Source organism: Tamandua tetradactyla, chromosome 9 (genome assembly GCF_023851605.1).
Source record: "Tamandua tetradactyla isolate mTamTet1 chromosome 9, mTamTet1.pri, whole genome shotgun sequence".
NCBI lineage: Eukaryota > Metazoa > Chordata > Mammalia > Pilosa > Myrmecophagidae > Tamandua > Tamandua tetradactyla.
The window spans coordinates 37,308,289-37,322,538 of record NC_135335.1 but is presented as its reverse complement, the minus strand read 5'-3'; the positions used below and the strand labels follow the sequence as shown (position 1 = coordinate 37,322,538).

Here is a 14,250-nt window from a genome sequence, read left to right as displayed (position 1 = left end):
AAAAAAGGAGGGAAATGCAATGGCTCAAATAGGAAGCATTTCAACAAATCCAACAGGACTTAACTAAGTACCCTACACAACATAAAAAAGTGAAAGATGCAGCATCTTTTCAATTTGCCTGTGAAATCTGTCATTAAGCTCTTAGAAAGTACACGTGGAAACATTTGGTGATGATACTGAATTAACAATTACTGCATGGTAAACCATGGATGCACCAAAGGAACTAGGCAAACACTCCCTTCCAGTTTAAAAAGCAGCCCATACGGTGTGAGACAGGGAGCCAGTGCCTGGGGATGTGGCCATTTCCATTTTCCTACGACTTTCCATAATGCTGTCAATTGTGGGTTACGCACACGAAATTTAAGCAATTCTGTTTCTATTATGTAACACTTAACACTGTTTATAGTGCTATCATAGTCTTATACCTCAAGTCCATATTTGTACCTCCCTAAGGAATTACAAAATCATTTTCTAACTGCTTCAACATTCTAACAATAATATCATTAGTGACAAAATCTGAATGCTTACTATTGACCAGGCGCTGTTCTAAGCGCTTATAATCATCCTACAAGGCAGATACTATTACCAATCCCACCGAAAGATAAAGCAGCTGGGGTCTGAAACCAGGCATTTTGGCCATCAGTATAAAGCCCATGCTCTCCAATATTAAACTCACCAGAGTAATATTCTTATTCTCTGCTACCAGTATCTGAAGAATGGAAGTTGATAATAATTTTTAAAAATAGCTGCCACCCAGTGTCTATACTTTAGAACCACACATACTCTTTGAGACCAATGGAAGAAAGGTTTATTTGGTCTGGAACTGAAATTTTCTGTAATGCATAATCTAATTCAACCTATCTGAAGAGCTCATTTGAACAACTGAAACACAGAGTGCACAAAATGAGAAAGAGGTCCTTTAATCCTGTACAGATTATTATAATGCCTAGAAACATCCTAGAGTGCTTTAACCAGATAATCAAAAGTATTGGCAAAGTCCCCTGAGGGAGGGGAGAAAGACTATGGAACTAATAAACCTTACCATCAGGGAATCCCCTGAAACTGTGTCAAACTTAAGGGACACCCAAATCAATAGGCCATGCCCTCGATCATGAGGCTTACTTTTGTGAAGTTTATGTAGGTAGCAGAGAAGCTTAGACTATCTATAGGCATGCCTAAGAGTTACTTCTGGAGGACCTCTGTTGTTGCTCAGATATGGCCTCAGTCTCTCTAAGCCCAACTCTACAAGTGAAATCATTGCCCTCCCCGCTACATGGGACATGACATCCAGGGGTGAAAGTATCCCTAGTGACATGGGAGAGGACTCCCAGGGATGAATCCAGACCTGGCACCATGGAATCAACAATTCCATCCTGATCAAATGCGGGAAAAGAAGTATAATTAATAAAGTATCAGTGGCAGAGAGAGTTCAAATATAGTCGAGAGGCTACCCTGGAGGTTGCTCTTATGCAAACTTTAGGTAGACCTTGCTACCTATCATAACCTGCCAACCCCCAACAAGGACCATTCCTGCCAATCCTAAAGAACACCTAGGGAATATATGAGATTCCACAAGGGTTTCAGGCACTAGAGCAACTTGCCAGAAACCTACAACCTCTAGGTGGGTCCCTGGTCCAGATAAGTCCTGAAACCTAGCCCAGCCTCTGGAGAACATCAGATAGTTCCATCTCCCTACCCCATATTAGTGAGAGACCCTTCCAATATCAAAAATTTAGAATTGCTATAGCCCAAGCAACCCCAATGAGAGGTATGGAAAGATCAAAGGTGATGGTGGAATTATACATAGAGGGTAGGACTCAAATGAATATGAATGCTGAATCATTAAATTGATATCTCTTTTAGTCTCCAGTATTTTAGAGCAGCTAGAAGTAAAAACCTAAAATTGTGAAATTGTAACCCATGTCAAAGTCTGAAATATGTTCTAAAACTAATTGTGGTGCTGTGCTTGGAAATTTATAGAATTTTCAAAAAATATATATTTTTGTATATATATTATTGTTCACAAAAAAAGAAGGAAAGAAAAGTCAATTGTGATGATAAAAAAGTATTTAAGCCCTCTAGCTTCCCATATTCTGGAGTAGCTAGAAGGAAAAATATAAGAGGATTGTATGGTAGCCCATGACAAACTCTGGGATTTATCCTGTAACCACTTTTTGAAGAGTGCTTTGAAAACTATTGCCTTTTTATTTCTTTACTTTGTATATATGTTATACTATACAATAAAAAGAGTTAAAAAAAAAATAGCTGCCACCAACTGAGTGCTATATTTTTGCATATTTAAACTCTAATCCTCACAATCGTTCTATGTATTACTATTATTACTGCCATTTTACAAATAAGGAACTTAGGCCCAGATAAATTAAGTGTCTTGTCTAAGGCCTTACAGATGTTAAGTGGCAGAATTAGGATGTAAACCAAGGCATGCTTGATTCCAAAGCATACTGTCTCCATGCCTCCTCCTGCCTGCCTACCTTCCTTTATTATTATTTTTTTTTTAAAAAAAGGACCAAATGTCTCTTATTTGGGTTTGGGGAAAGGCAGAAGAGAGAACAAGAAAATTCATAGTAACAAAAGAACGAACTCCAAATAGTTAAGCAACTAGGATTTAAATTCTGAGCCTCTCCCAGTTTTGTGAGAGTTCATTGTTTTGCATTGCCTTGGTGCTGGATTCCTGATTGTAGCAAATTCCAGGGCCCCAGACTGCAGGCTCAGCCTCTGACTAACACTGCAGTGATTTATTTGAGGATAAATACCTCTGTCAGTGTCTTATGACTGCACACAACAGTCCAAGCAGATTGGAATGCGTGGAATGCTGAGGCCTGCTGAAGCTGAGGCAGCAGAGGGCTGGCGGGACACAGGACTACCTCTAACCGTGGAAGAGCGCTTCCTCCAATGGGAGGCAGGAGACCCTGCAGCTTTACATTCCTGCCAGAAATAGCAGCATTCTCAGAAACAAGAACTGGGAAAGATGAGCATCTTGAATAATTCAAAACAACAATTCTCTTCCTTGGGAAAAGAGCTTGGGGAGGGGAGGGGAAGCAGCAGGAGCTTTTTACCTGGACATGGTATGCAGAGATACATCAGCATGCTGACAAGGGACCAAACCTGATATAACAACTGACTGCACAAGTGCTTGGTGCAGACTCTGCTGGACAGCTGGCTGGCCTGGTACTTCCAAGTCCTGAAAACCTGGGGAAAAGGCACTTCATTCCCTTTGCTAAAAGTGTGTGTATGCTGGGAAGAGAGCACAAAGAAGCCAGAATATAGTCTGCCAGAAAAAATCTAGTTTGCAAATATGAAAGCAGTAACAGTCTGCAGATTCGGAGAACTTAAGTTCCAGCCTCTTCGTCTCACTAAAGGAAACAGAGGCCCAGAGAGGTGAAGCAGTGTTTGTTTGTCCAGTCTGTAAAGAGGGTTGAGGCAGATCAAGAACTAGTACCCAGGTCTCCTGGAGCCAGACTGGTTCTCTATCCACGCCCATAAGCAAATATCAGATGTAATGAGCATTATCTTAAAATACAAAGAACTATCTGGGCAGGCCATGGTGGCTCAGCAGGCAGAATTCTTGCCTGCCATGCAGGGAACCCAGGTTCGATTTCCAGTGCCTGCCCAGTGAAAAAAAAAAAACAAAACCAAAGCGCCATCTTTCTCAAAGCCCAAAAGGACATTATTGGGACATATGAAAAAATTGGAATATAGACTAAATACTTGATATCATGCTAAATTTCTAGAACTTGATATGCTATACTTGAGGTGGTAAGGTAAGTGAATAGCCTTGTTCTTAGGAAACGTACAAGGAATTGCTAAGTGTTAGGGGAGGATGGTACATGCAACCTACTCTCAAGTGTCTAGAAGATAGAAAGATGGATGGATGGTTAGATGGATAGCAAGGGAGGGAGGGAGGAAGGAAAGAAACAGAAAAAGAAGGAAGGAAGGAAAGAAAGAAAAGAGAAGAGAGAAGGAAGGAGGGAAGAGAAAAAGAGTGAAGGAAGAAAGGGAGAGAGGGAGAGAAATAACAAATATGGCAAAAGGCTAAAAGTTGGTAAATCTGGGTATGTGGGGTATGTTGGAGTTGTAGGTACTGTTTCTGCATTTTCTTCACAACTGATCTGTAAATTTGAAATCATTTCAAAGTCTTTTTTTCTTTTAAAGTCATCTCCCTCTCTTTGGGAGGGTCTCAAGTTGACATTATGAGCAAACAAAATGAGAATTAATGTTTCTTAATGTGCATAATCCAAGACCCCTAAATAAAAAATTCTACAGAAGTCTGCTCAGGTGCTAATCTGTCCTTCTATTTCCCTCTGGCACCTGGGGACATTCACCAACCACTGATTCCACTAGCAATAACCACTGCACACAAGGAAGGAAAAGCACAAGTTTTCAAATAACACCCCCCAGGAGCTCTAATGGAAAGTTAGCTTCCATGGATAAAACACCTGAAAGGTCCCACAAGTAAGCTGGAAAGAAATAGAGTTCGTCTCTCCATGAGTTATTCAAACCAGCTTAATACTTCCTGGTGGCAGACAAGCCCTCTTTATCCTTCGACTACAGGCTGGGCTCAGACCAACCAAGGGAAGAAGGACTCGCGGGGGAAACATGGCCCCAGCATCGGGGTGCCCACCGGCCAAAATGAGCACCCCCCACCCAACAGAGAGCAGGGACTCACAGATGGGGGCTGAAGACGCGACTCATCTTGGAGACAGGGTCGTTTTCGCAGTCCAGGCCGTCGTCCCCTGGCTCCACGCTGAACTTCCTCTTGCTGGGACTGATGGGAGGAGGCCCCGTGCGGTGACTCGTCAGGGCAGAGGCCACGGGTAGGGTCTGCATTCTGGGCTCGCCCCTGAGAGCAGCTTCACCTACGCAGAGAGAGAGGATGCATTACCCAGCAGGAGAAAGGCCCCCACCTTGGTCCCCCGGGCCCGCCTGCCCGGCCCCTTGCAAAATTAGTCCCAGTGGAAAGTTTTGGCAGCGAATGGGCTGCCTGCCATTCTCAGACTACTCTCTGAGCACACTGTTAGCTGCCAAGCATGAGACATTTTACATAAACGTGCTTTTTTAGCACAATAAACTCTTTAGGGTAGAGTTTAAAAATAAGCGTTGCCATAAAGTAACTTTACTATAAACAACTGCAAAAGTTCATTTATAACATGAAAGGTCTTAAGATTTGTGGGTACTGACTCCCTACCTGCGAGAGAATAACCTATCATTTAGTGCATGAAATCACAGTTCCAAACTAATTTTTCTTGCTTGTTGCATTTCTATTATAGTTTTGCTTTGTTTTTTAAGAGTGAGGACAATGTATGGGGGTCCATAGTAAACATATTTGCAAAAAAGATCTTGAAAGAAATAAAAATGCATTGGTTTATGGTAAATAAACATTTTCTTCTAACTGTGTGCTAAAAATGGCACATTTAAAAACATGATTATCAGCACAAGGTTTCTGCATAGGGTCTGTCACAGGCATCATAATGCCTACATGTGGTTTGCAAAAATATTTCTCAAAGTGGCACGTTCAAAGTCGGGCTCACATTTTGATCTCATCTGACATCTTGGGGTTTTCCATCTCTGTTCTTAAAAGACTTCGTTAGATGATAGCTGTTTTTCCTCATTATGAATTAAAATAAGCATAAACGTTTTATAAAAATGAAGGTTGTAGACCTTATTAAGTTTATAAACAGGAGTCATAATTACTTTACGAGAGAAAACTTCAAACTTTATAAGTCATATGGGGGCGACTAAGCCGTGCACAAATAATACCCCTTTTGTTCTACATTTATTAGTCTCTAAGGCCTGCACTGGGTCACAACTTGAGAGTCATATTAGGATAAAGTCAACTTCATCGGAGGCCTGTGGTATCCAAGAAAGGAAATCTTTGTTTGCCACCGCTTACTTTCATGTCATCACAGATGTGTGGACAGTTTTAACAGTCATGTACTTCATACACACATGACAACTCTGATTTTGTTAGGGAAGAGAGAGGGAGGAAAAAACCTTCTGAGTGTTTACCAGGAAAAATTTTTAAATTGCCAATTTAGTCAGCAAGACGTAAACGAGTAAATACACGCTGACCCACAATACACCTCAACTCAGGATTTCTTGTAAGGTTTCTGGCACTGAAGCAAATGGGAACTTTCCATTTTAAATGAGATACTGAAAAAACAGGACCCATGCAGGCCCGCACCTCAGAAATTCAGTGTGATTTTAGTTGACCTCTACTTCCTTATTAGTAATTTTTGGTTTAAAAACCAACCGAAAAAAGCAGTGCTAATATTTATACCTTGATATCCTAAAACATATCCCCCTCTTTTTTTAATTCTCATGCTCACAGAGAGGCAAGAGGGTGTTTTTTTTTTTCTCCCGAAGTAAAATGAGCCCAAGCCAGCTAACTTTGTGAGGGGTCCTGATGATATGCCCAATAACTCAGCGATCATAAATCAAACCTGATCAAAACGGCATGGACTGAATCTGCCCTCGACCCCTGTGTCTCTCGATATCCTTCGAAGGAGACGGAGAGTCTGGTATAGGGGTTTAGGCTACATGTAGGACAAGTGCCAGCAGGAGTGACCACGGAAAACCACCACCCCACATTCAAATCGGTCCCCCAGAAGGAGCAGGCACCCATTATACCACCCTAAGTTGTTAGATGAGAAATAAAAGCAAAAATACTTCCTGGGAAGTTACTGCTTCATGGGTAAAGTTTCTGTTTGGGGGGATGAAAAAGTTTTGGTCATGGGTGGATGATGGTGACGGTACACTAATGAATGCTACTAAACTGTGCACTTGAAAATGGTTCAAATGGGAAATTTTGTGTTATAGTTACAATAAATTTTTTTAATGAATAAAGTATTGATCCATGATGACATGGATGACGGTTAAGAAAGTTATGCTAAATAAGTTAGTCACGAAAGACCACGTATCGTATGACTCTACCTGAAATGTCCAGAATAGGCAAATCCATAGAGATAGAAAGTGGATTAGTGGCTGCTAGGAAGGGAGGAGAGGAGCGGTGGGGAATGACTGCTAACAGGCTCTGGGTTTCTTGGGGAGGGATGAAAATGGTCTCAGATGGACTGTGGTGAAGGCTGTACAACATTAAAAATCACTGAGTTGTACCCTTTAAATCAGGTGAAATGTATGGTATGCAAAGCATTTCTCAATAAAGCTGTTCCCCGCCCCCAGTCCACCTAAATAAAGTAAAAGAAAGGAACTCGGTCCTAGTAGATCCCTTTCTCTCTCAGGTTTTTAACACTCAGTATTCAGATTAATTCATAACTGCTAAATAAATCAGGACAACAGCCATTCATTAATTTTCCCTGAAATAAAAACAAACCTTTTGTTATTGTAGTTCTATCTCCCTACAACGTTCAAGTCAGAGAATTTTTAAAGCATTATTTATTAAGTTAAAAAAACCAAAACAGAACTGCTTGAGGTTACACAGGCACTTGGATTCAGAGACCTACTAAAGCTACAACTCAGCTTTTATTTAATCAGTGTTTGAGTGCCCCTCACGTGCTGAAGGCTGTGTTGTGTACTATCAGAAAAACCGACCAGGAAATGTATACAGACAAGGAGGGAAGAAAAAAATACACACCAAAAATGACTTATCTTTGGGCATGTTCAAAAGGCTTTTCCTTTTGTACTAATGTGAATTCTAAGTTTCACAATGGTTTTGGGAATTGAAGAGGGAGAAAATATTATCTTTCTTTTTAAAAAAGAAACAGAAGGGAGGTTTGAGCTGTGAGAGTAATCCAACATTTTACGTTTTTCGAGTTGGCTTAGCTACAGCTGTCAATTTTACTTTTTAAAATTCACAATGATAACTAAAGAAGTTCAGTTTTTAAAATATATTTGGCCTTTCTAATGAAAATAATTTTGTCTACATGTGAAATATTGAAGGAAAATGTCTAACATAAAATTATTTAGCTGCTGTTTTTAGTCATGGTGGCATGACTAAAAATATTCCTACAGAATGAAATGCCAATATGCTACAACGGGGATGAAACTGAGAGAGATATGCCAAACACAATGAGACAGATACTGTCTAATTCCGCGTATATGAAATAACTAGTATATGCAAATTCAGTGACAGAAAGTAGATTAGAGGTTACAAGGGGCCAGTGGGAAGGGACACGGGGAGCTATTGGGTAATGAGGGCAGAGTTTCTGTTTCAGGTGATGAAAAGGTTTTAAGTCACGGATGATGGTAATGGTAGCCTAACTGTGAATTTAATGCATGTCACTGAAGTGTACACTTAGAAGTGGTGAAAATGGGAAGTTCTTTGTCAAATATATGTTACCAAGTATGCAAAAATACCCCTTAAGTATTTCCCCCAATGGGAGATGAGCAAAGATTTTGGCTCAAAATTTTCTAACAATCAGCGTATATTAATTTCAATGAAAAAATAGTTTAATAGAGAGAAAGAAAGCAAAAAGAAAATAACTTAGCTTTCTGACATACTGTCTAGTGATTTTGGCAAATGCTGCTTTCAAAGTCAGAATGGCAAAGGGAGAGGAGCATAGCAGGAGAGGAAAGTCCAGAGAATGTATCCTCGTTTTGGGCTTCTGTCATCACCATATTACAAAGATTTTAAGACTCTCTATTTCCTACATTTTCATATCTTTAAGACTGAAGGTGTCACAATAAATCGGCATGTCATAGTTTAATTGGCAGGATTTTTTTCTTTCTTAGTAGTATATGAAATAATGGTTCTCTTTTATAAAGGATGGAGTCCTACACTGGATGAGAGGGAATCAAAGTCATTGGACCTTCAAAAGAACACTTATCTCAAGCCTCAGTTTCTTCATTTGTAAAATCAAGTAGTTCAATCATATCATCTTGATGGCCTAACATGGGCTCTAAAAGTCTCTGTTCTACATAATACATACCCTATAAAGTAAAGTATTTGTTTTATCATTGATCTAGAAATATTTCATTAAAGTTTTACAGGACGTACTTTATTTGGCAAGAATAAGAATGGGTTCGTCACCTAATTATAACTAATAATGTACATCATATCTGAAGATTTCATTAAAAGTCAAGTACGCGTAGATAAGGACACCCACTTCCGGTACTGCTATCCAATTGTAATGAAAGTGTGAACCAGAGCAATGAGGCAAGAAAAATAAAAGGCATCCAAAAAACTCTGTTCATAGATAACATGATTCCATAAAGAGAAAGTCCCAAAGAATCTACAAGAAAGCTGTCAGAGCTAATAAATGAACTCAGCAAAGTAGCAGGGCACAAAGAACAACTGTAAAAGGATATCAAGAAAACAATTCCATTTACAATAGCAACTAAAAGTATCAAATACATGGGAATACATTTAACCATGGATGTAGAGGATTTGTACATAGAAAACTACAAAACATGGCTGGAAGAAATTAAAGAAGACGTAAATAAATGAAAGATATTCTGTGTGCATGGACTGGAAGACTAAATATCATTAAGATGCCAAAACTACCCAAAATGATTAAGAGATTTAACACAATCCCAATCAAAATTCCAACAGCCTTCTTCACAAAAGTGCAGAAGCTAATTATCAAATTCATGTGGAAGGGTAAGGGGACCCAAACACTCAAAACCAAGCTGAATAAGAAGAATAAAGTTGGAGGGTTCAGGCTTGCCAATTTTAAAACTTAACACAAAGCCATAGTAATTAAACACTGTGGTAATGGCATACAGACAGACATACAAAACAGAGGCATAGAATTGAAAGTAGAGAAATAAGCCCACACATCTATGCTAACTGACTGTCAGCAAGGGCGCTAAGTCCATTCAGTGGGGAGAAAAGAGTCTTTTCAATAAACTGTACTGGGAAGACTGAATATCCACAAAATAATTAATATGGACCCATCCCTCACACCATATACAAGAATTAACTCAAAATAGATCAGTAGCCTAAACACAAGAGCTAAAAGCATAAACATCTTAGAAGAGTTTCTTATGTTTCTTAGAAGAAAACATAGGGAAATATCTTCAGGACCGTGTAAGAGGCAATGGAGTCTTAGGATTATTACCAAAAGCACGAACAGCAAAGGGAAAAACAGATAAATTGGACATCATCAAAATTAAAACCTTGCGCTCATCAAAGGACATGATAAAGTAAAAATACAACCAACAAAATGAGAAAAAAAAATCTGGAAACCGTGTATATGATAAGGGTTTAATAGTCGGAAAATATAAAGAACTCCTACAACTCAACAACGTAAAGACAACCCAAATAAAAAATGGGCAAAGCAGAAGGACCAGTTCAGTTTGAAGATGATCCTTTTGGTTTGGACAAGTTTTTGGAAGAAGCCAAACAGCATGGTGATTCTAGGACACTCAGATAGCAGCTGTCCCAAGAAACACGAGAATATAAGGCAAGAAGAAGAGGAAAGAACAGATGTACTCTCTTCGAGGTGAATGAACTACTAACCAAAGCCCCAATGATACAAGTCATGTAGGAGAACAGTTTGTAAATGGTCAGGATAAGAATCAAATCTGGGGATGGTGCGATGGTGTCTCACTGGCAGAATTCTAGCCTGCATTGCCGGAGACCTGGGTTCCGTTCGGTTCCTGGTGCCCAGGCCAAAGAAAAGATCTGGGGGCCGGAACCCAGTGCTGACTTTGTATTGTAGGAAAAGGGGGCGATGTAAAATTCTACTTTGAACTATATGGCTTTATTAAAGAATGGGCTGTGTTTGTGCTTCTCCCACCTTCTGGCGTTTATAGAACGTACTGTCCAGCACATGAAATTACAACCACTTCTTTTGGTATGATAACTAGCAATCTGGGGTCAATATACTGTAGAAGAACAACTGATTATTATGAATAAAGACACCCTGGCCCCAATGTGTAGGAGGATGTTCACATAATGGGACTATCCTAATATATGTTCACCCCTATTGTGCTGTTTAATTTGGAGTGGAGAAAGCAAGCTCTTACTTGCTGCAACTATTGTTTCAAATAAAAACATTTTGACCAAAAAAAAAAAAAATAGGCAAAGGACCTGAACAGATTTTTCTCTGAAAAAGACAAACAAATGGCCAATAAGTACATACAAAGATGTCCCACGTCACTAGCTATTAGAGAAATGAAAATCAAAACCACAATGAGATTTGACCTCACACCCATGAGAATGGCTATTATCTTTTGAAAATAGAAAATAACAAGTGTTGATGAGGATGCAGAGAAATATGAACCTTCATAGATCGTTGGTGGGGATGTAAAATGGTACACCAGCTGTGAAAATCAGTTTGACACTTCCTCAGCGATCTAAACACAGAATTACCGTATGACCTGGGAACCCCACTTGTAGATATGTACCCCAAAGAATTGAAAGCAGGGACTCAAACAGGTACTTGGGCACCAATGTTCACAGCAGCGTCATTCATAATGGCAAAAAGGGGCAAGCAGCCCAAACCAGCAGATGAATGGATAAACAAAATATGGTCCATACTCATTTAATGGAATATTATTCAGCCACAGAGAGAAATGAAGTTCTGACTCATGGCTCAACACTGGGTTGAGTGAAATAAGTCAGACATAAAGGGACAGACACTGTATGATTTCACTAATAGGAAATAACTAGAAGATGCAAATTCAGAGTCAGAAAGTAAAATACAGGTTACCAGGGGAAGGGGACAGGAGGAACAGGGTGGTGGGTGTAGGGTTCTAATGTATTTTGGGTGTAGGGTTTCTGCCTGGAGTGATGGGAGAGTCCTGGTAATGGACGGTGGGGAAGGCACTGCCACGCTATGAGTGTGAGTACGCCCAACGAACAGTGCTCTCGGGAGTGGCTGAGATGGGAAAGTTCATGTTGCATGTATGTTTCTACAACTTTTGAAAACAGAACTAAAAAGACAATGACAATAAATGCAATAGGTGAACCTAGATAGTATCTAATAATGGAGGAGAAAAGGCTCAAAAGGACATCAATGGGGCATATGAAAGAATTGGAACACAAACTGTAAGCTTTATTTATATCAATGTTAAATCTCTTGAACTTGATAAATGTACTTAATCAAGGCAGCTACATAAGTGAATATCCTTGTTCTTAGGAAATACACATGGAAATATTAAGTGTTCAAGACGCATGAGGTATATAACCTAATGTTAAATGTTTAGAAAAGATAGACAGATAAACAGACGGGTCGAAAGAGGAATAGAATGATATGGCAAATGTGACCAAATTCAAAAGTTAGTGAGTGTGGAGAAATACCCCTAAAGAGTGGGAAACAGATCAAAGGTGATGGTGGAGTTACACAGAAAAGGTTGGGTTTAACACATGAGTATGGCTGCTGGATCATTATTTTGATATTTCTTTTAGTCTCCTGTGTCTTGGAGCAGCTAGAAGTAAAAACCTAAACTTGTGGAAATGGAAACCATGCTAAACTCTGCAATCTGTTCTACAACTAACTGTTGTGCTGTACTTTGAAATTTATTGCTTTTTTATAAATAGGTTATTTTTCACAAAAAAAAGAAGAAAAAAGTCAATTATGGATAAATGCACAGCTATATGATGACACTGTGAACCACTGACTGTACCCTTTGCATGAATTCATGGTGTGTGACTATATAATAAATGTCAATCAAATTTTAAAAAAATTTTTAAAAAGCTAGTGAGTCTGGGTACCTGGGTGGGTGGAAGGATATGTTGGAGTTCTCTGTATGGATATTATATTATTTTTAGCAACTGTCCTGTAAATTTGAAACTATTTCAAAATAAAGCTAGGAAAAAAATAGATTATTCTATCTAAAAAGAGAAATTTCCTATTGCCTAAAAAAAAACAAGGACACTAATTCTCTGTGTTCCAGCTTCATTCATTTATTCAAATGCTATAGGAGAGCTGTAGGCAGTCAACTGAAACCTAAGATAAATGTAATCTGGTCCACAAAATGCAGATTAGAGTTTTATAGGACTGAATAGCCTTGGCCAAGACCTTCAAAATAGAGATGAGGCAACTGATCGAGTTTTCAGAGAGACTAGCTGAGTCTCCCCAGGTTACAATGACAGCCCATCATGGGCCAGGCTTAGCACCCCCATTTCTTACGTCCTGTCCCAGCCGCTGCATCAACTCTGGGGGCGGACTGTCCAAACGGATTTGTGAGTGCTTTTAAGATGATGGCATGACTTGAGAGAAACTCATCAAAATCAAGGTATTTCATGTCATTCTAGGGAGAGCCATCAAATAGCATCAGGAGAGACGATGACATCTTTCTGTTTATGGGGAAAGGGAGAGGACTGTTGTACCACAAAGCATCTCGTTGTAACTTTTCAGGATAGATAACTTAACAAAAGTCCCTGTGCCCTGCCCAAAACTGAATCTGAGTCCACAATTCAAATATTTGCTGTGTCGGAGACATTACGCGCTGGTACTCCCCACCCCGCGTCCCCCATGTATGGTATCTGAACCTAAATCAAAGGAATAAAACCACAGCTCGGTCTACCACGCCAGGCCCCTGTGTGTGCTACATTGATTGGGCTCCTTCTGTCCGACCACAGCCTGCAAGCAATCGGACTGACATCACCCTCCTGGCAAGATAAAACAACTGTACTCTAGCATTTCACAATCCTCCTCGAATCTCACAAGCCCATTACTGTACAGAGTGGTGTCTGTGCAGGACAGAAGCCCCGGCAGCCAGCGGCTTATTCATTTCTTTCAAATAATACTTCTTTGTCTCACGTACCAGCAGCTGGGGATAAGACACAGGGAAGCCAATCTCTTTGAAATAGTTCAACTTGCAGCTATTCCTGCACTGGTTCACTCTTCCCTTTCTTAAAGGAGGGCTGTTGGGCAACGAACGTGACGAAGCGCAGGCCAGCCCCCCCAAAATAAAAGACGCTGACATCCTGTCTGCCGCGGGACAAGGAGGGCATGGATGTGAAGTTCCACCACTGGGGGCCCCGGCTCTTCTTTTCCACCACCCTTCGGCTTGCCACACAAAGTCTCTTTCACATCGTGGCTCTCATACAGCCTCTAAACTGGCAGGGCCTGATGAGACATCTGGGAAGCTGTGTGGCATGCAGATTCCTAACCGAGGCTGCTCTGGGCAGCTCTGGTCTTTTTTCTTTAGGGCAACAGTGAGATTGTGGAGGGAAAACAACAGCAAAGAAACACAACCCACCTGCTGACTGCTAATAATGTAATTATGGCAAGCATACCAACAGCACAGTAAAACCCGTGCAGTTAAAACACAGGCCACTTCCACAGGAATTTTTGTTCATCAGAATTGTCCTGTGAACAT

The 14,250-nt window shown here is 40.1% G+C and overlaps 1 protein-coding gene across 9 annotated transcripts in view; it reads right to left on the bottom strand.

Annotated features, from left to right (window-relative positions):
- Positions 1 to 14,250, bottom strand: part of VGLL4 (vestigial like family member 4) — a 211,920-nt gene that overhangs the window by 48,562 nt on the left and 149,108 nt on the right. For all 9 annotated transcript variants that reach the window (XM_077116548.1, XM_077116551.1, XM_077116550.1 and 6 more), the window contains one exon: positions 4,688 to 4,877. In XM_077116548.1, coding sequence (XP_076972663.1) covers positions 4,688 to 4,877 — 190 coding nt within the window. The remainder of the gene's footprint in view (positions 1 to 4,687; positions 4,878 to 14,250) is intronic.